Below are 4827 nucleotides of genomic sequence, written 5' to 3' on the forward strand. Positions count from 1 at the left end.
GCCCTACCTACTGAGCTATAGGTGCTGAGCCCATTTAATGAATATTCTTTGTCTTCTCACACTGTTAAATTATTTCTAATTTTCTAGAAATGTCTTAGGAATAGATATTTAATCCTTCTTTAAAATAGTCCAATAATCTGCAAAAATAGGTATTATCTTATTTTTAAAAATAGTTGAAATGTCATAAGTATTTTCGTAATTTATCTCTTGTACTATCTATAACTACACATAATCTTTTAAAAATTCATGATGCAAATATAGTGAAAAACTGACTTAAGTCATCTTATAGTTATCACCAAACATGCCATACCTGTCATCAAAACATCATCAACAAATTACTGAGCTCTTAATTTGCATTTAGCACTGACCCAGGGGGTCGTTAGAGAAAGGTAAGGTATAGGTTCCTGTTATCAGGAAAGTGAGAAACTAAGCAAGGTCGCTGTTCCATATATTTTAAAGGATGAGGATGTTCACCTCAGCTAGTGTGGTTTCCTTTCAATTCGGTATGCCCTACGTGCCATGATTCTCAGTCATAGGAGTCACCTGACTCTACCGCATTGATCACTTTAGCTGCATCTCGAATGCTTAGCAGCAGTACACTAAGTACAAGGTTGTAAATGTCATCTTCTAGAAGGTACTGGTAAGTTCCAGGAAGTTAGGGATTTGGAATACAAACATCTTTGGTATTTTCTGCTGTGCCTACTTCAGAGGTGAGAGTATAATAGGCTTCATTAACAACTATAGTAGGATTCATTAACAACTTAAATTCATGTTAGTTTTACCACAGAAAGTGATCATTCGTCTAGGCTTAAAGCCCACTTTTTTAAAATGAGAAAGCTGAGATAGCACAACAAATGAACTATGATTTACAATAAGTTAAGGATTTACTTTAACTGCAAGAGTGGAATTGGAAAGTACCTAACACAAAGACGTGAGGGACACATGGGGAGGTGGACGCTCCAATTTACTCTGATTTGATTAACGCACATTGTGTGCCTGTATCGAAACATCACATGTACCCTATAAAGATATACAACTATTCTGTACTCACAATCATTAAAAATAAAATAAAAAGTTTTAAGGGGTTGGACCTTGGAATAGGGGGAAAAAAACACGTCAAATAGGAATGTTCCCTGCTGCTAAGGCAAACTGATTCTCTCTGACATCCTCTGGTGACCAAAGTGACTGACACAAACAAACATTAAGTCACATGTTTTATGTTATTAGGAAATCTAGGGCAGAGACATGTGAGTGAATCAGGATTAGAGTATCAGTCTATCATCACCCATGCTTAATTTTATATCCAGCCTCTCTCACGTCCAAAGGGCTTAAAATATGTTAGCAAAGTATGTCACTTCTCTGGGAAACAGAGCTGGGAAAATGAGAAAAAGAATTCTTGGGCCTACCTCCTAGGAACTGTGTGGGACTAATGAATTCATAAGGAATCTTAAATGTCTTTGAAAAATATTATTATTTCAACATGAAGCAGAATTATTTGATTTGGTCAGTCACTTTTGAAACTTTCATTGTTTGATCTATGGCTCAGTTATATTGCTGGTTATTAAATATGCAGCTAAGTAAACCATTAAGATATACTATATAAGGAGAAGAAAATAATATAGTTCAATCTTTATAAAATGGAAAATTTTCTAAATTTATGATGAACATTCCTGCCATAAATTTTTGCTTTAAATGATTCCCCATAAAGAGATTACATAAGCTAAGACTGCCAAGTATTTAATATCTTATGGAAGCTACATTAATATTGAATTAAAAGTATAAAGGATTGGTAAAATAATATGTGGAGTTTTTTCCCAAAATGCAGTTTGCTTCAGAGTCAGTAAAAAGGCAACATATTCCCGAAAATTGTTTTCCTCTAGTTTTCAAACTCTATTCAATGTTTTTCATTAGATTACTTATATATTTTTTTTAAAAGTTACCCAGCTTCACAAAGAAAAGTTGGTGCCCTCCAGCCCACTCTTACTGATTGTTACATGCAGTAGCCACACACGCTCTGGTCCACCTATGTCTCCACCTGCAAACATAGACCACAGCCCTCTGATCTCATCTATTACCCTTCGCCTCCTGGCTCACTAGGCTCCAATCATACTGGCCTTCATCTTGTCTTTCTTTCCCACGTGTCCAGTCTTCTCTGGCTCGCACACCTTTGCACCTGCTCTTTTTAGTATGTCAGTGTTCTTTCCTGGATATCTAATTGGCCATATCTCCCACCTTCTTCAGATTGCTCAACTACCCTTTACCTTGAGTCTTAAAATCATGAATTGGCCAAAACCACATGCACCTCACCTACCAGTATTATTCATCCCAATTGATCTGCTTTACTTTTTGCCATAGCACTTTTCAGGTTCACTTATAATACTTTAAATCAGACTCAGAAACATTTTTTCACTTGAAACTAGCAAAGCTAAAGCTTCAAGACCTCTCGTTTGCAGGATCCTCTTTAAGATTTAGTAACTAATGTTGTATTCATAATTCTGTACTCTTAAGAAGAGACCCCCAAATTAAATAAAATTCAGATTCTATAAAATCAGAGTTAATCTTTGAAAGTATTCTAGGATTTATGCTTGTCATTATCTGTTTTCTTTCTCCTTTGATTACAATATAAGCTCTACAAGGGCACAGATCCGTGTCTATTCTGTTCACTGCTTATATTTCAGTCTACGAAGCAAATAAGTGAGAATCTCTAATAAACAAGTTCATGTTTAAAGCTATAAATTATAACTGATAGAAATATTTACACACTTAAAATACTGTTCTACTCCAAGTGTAGCTCCATTCCTGAGAAAGCTCAAGGTAAAGGGCAAAAGACTCTCAACAGAGCAGAGAATCCGGCCTGGCTGCAGGTAGTATCCTGGGGTTTTCTTGGGCATTGTAACTTTGGGAGCATCTAGGAAAAAACAAACAAAGGCAAGAAGGTCACAATGATGTTGGGTAGCTCTTGGTATTCTGTTCAAAAGCTTTATACTTACATTATCCAGTGTGTTTACCATGTTCCAATTAATCCAAATCACTCATAGTTAACTATCTTTATTTGTTCCAACCTGATTCACTTCTGGGAATCTTCATAGACAACTTCATTGAATCTAAGACCCCACTGATTTTAAGTCATAATATTTTTTGTACTACCAAGATAGGAAAAAATAGCTATCAAGTAAGTCACAATATATCAACAATTATAGAATGCATTTTTATTTCAAAAAGGTAAGAACATATATATCTTAGTGTCAAATAGGTAGAGTAATTTTCCCCAAAAGCAATGTAAAAAAATGATTTTTAGGAATCCATCAGATTTTATAAAGCATGCAATTGAGGGGCTAAGCCAACTAACTTTGAATATTTTATACAAGGAAATATTGAAGTTGGTTCTATTCTTACTATCTTACAACTATTAAATAATAGCTATTAAGTTATTCCTAAATTTTTCAAATCACTACCTTATATATAAATGACAAATTGTTGTCTCTCAACCCAATAGTACAATTTTAGAAGCAATATTCCTATATTTTTGTCATAATTTAAGCTATACTTCCAATGTTTGGGTCAGAGTTCAGTCATCAGCCTTGAGAAACAGCTCAAGTATAGATCAGCTGAAATGATATCTGATGCCACCAAATAATCTTGAATCTGTCATCTCATCTCTACACATGGCAAATATATAGGTACTAGCTTACCAATTAAATAACTAACCAAGTAACCAAATTAAGACAGTAATCACCAGTCGTTTATAAAAACTACTATTCATGGAGTATAAGGATTCTGACAACTGTATATAAACATTTAGCCAACTGAAATAATTTAATAATGATTTATGAAATGAATAAATATAAACAAAAATATATAATTTTTTGTATATGTATTTATTTTAAATAAATAAATATGAACAAAAAATATATTTTTTAGAACTATAAAAAGATAAATAACTGAAACATACGCACCAGGCTTTTGTGGGGGGGAGAAAAGGTTCCAGAATTTCCCAGTTCCAGTTCTTACATTGACTAAAGTAATCAAAATTCTCAGATCTACGATCAGTGAGACTTAATATGAAATTTTTGGTGTGCTAATAAATGTTTAGGAAGAACCATTACTTAAGTGTAAATGCCCATTAATTTGGTGACACAGTAATAATGTAACAATATGTTTTTTATTTTATAGTCCATTCCTTAACTTTGAGACCACATCCCTCCCTCAAACTATCAATATTCCAATGTTGAATAAAATGATGTCTCACCTGGAACAATGTTGGAAAAGGAAACACTTGATACTCTCTGGAAGAGATAATCATCCTTATCATAGCCAGTTACTTTGAGAAAGAAAGCTTCATTTGGTGGCATAAAGTCAGAAATATTCCATATGCCATAAGGTTTTCGATCTGGGTAATATTTAACAGGAATAGTCTTAAGGGAACTTCCTGAGATACTCAGAAGTTCAAGACGATCTACTCTTGCTGGAATGGAAATCCCAGAAGTATTCAGCAGCACATAGGTAGGTATTCCTATGAAAGAAAGATTTTGTTATCGTTTACAAGTAATAGGAAATTGAGGTTATATATCAACTAAGTATTTCCTTATAATGACATATGGGTACCATAAAGATGACTACTATAAATTGTCCTGCAAATTGTGGATCAGTTATAAAATTGTTTTTACATAACAAATAGTTTATACACAACCAGAGACACTTAGAAAATCCTAGGTAATTATTTGTATAGTATTTTAATGATGTTTATATGCAAAGATATTTAAAACTGTGCATATTTAGTTATATATTTGATCACATAAATACTTTTAAAAATTCACTATTTCGGCT

At 33.4% G+C, this 4827-nt stretch overlaps 1 protein-coding gene across 1 annotated transcript in view; it reads right to left on the minus strand.

Annotated features, from left to right (window-relative positions):
* The window catches only part of HMCN1 (hemicentin 1), a 440557-nt gene that overhangs the window by 260921 nt on the left and 174809 nt on the right, over window positions 1-4827 (minus strand). Inside the window, 2 exon segments of the mRNA XM_003785789.2 lie at window positions 2764-2908; window positions 4250-4513. Coding sequence (XP_003785837.1) covers window positions 2764-2908; window positions 4250-4513 — 409 coding nt within the window.

This window comes from Otolemur garnettii, unplaced genomic scaffold (assembly GCF_000181295.1).
Source record: "Otolemur garnettii isolate 467f Iridium unplaced genomic scaffold, OtoGar3 scaffold00016, whole genome shotgun sequence".
Lineage (NCBI taxonomy): Eukaryota > Metazoa > Chordata > Mammalia > Primates > Galagidae > Otolemur > Otolemur garnettii.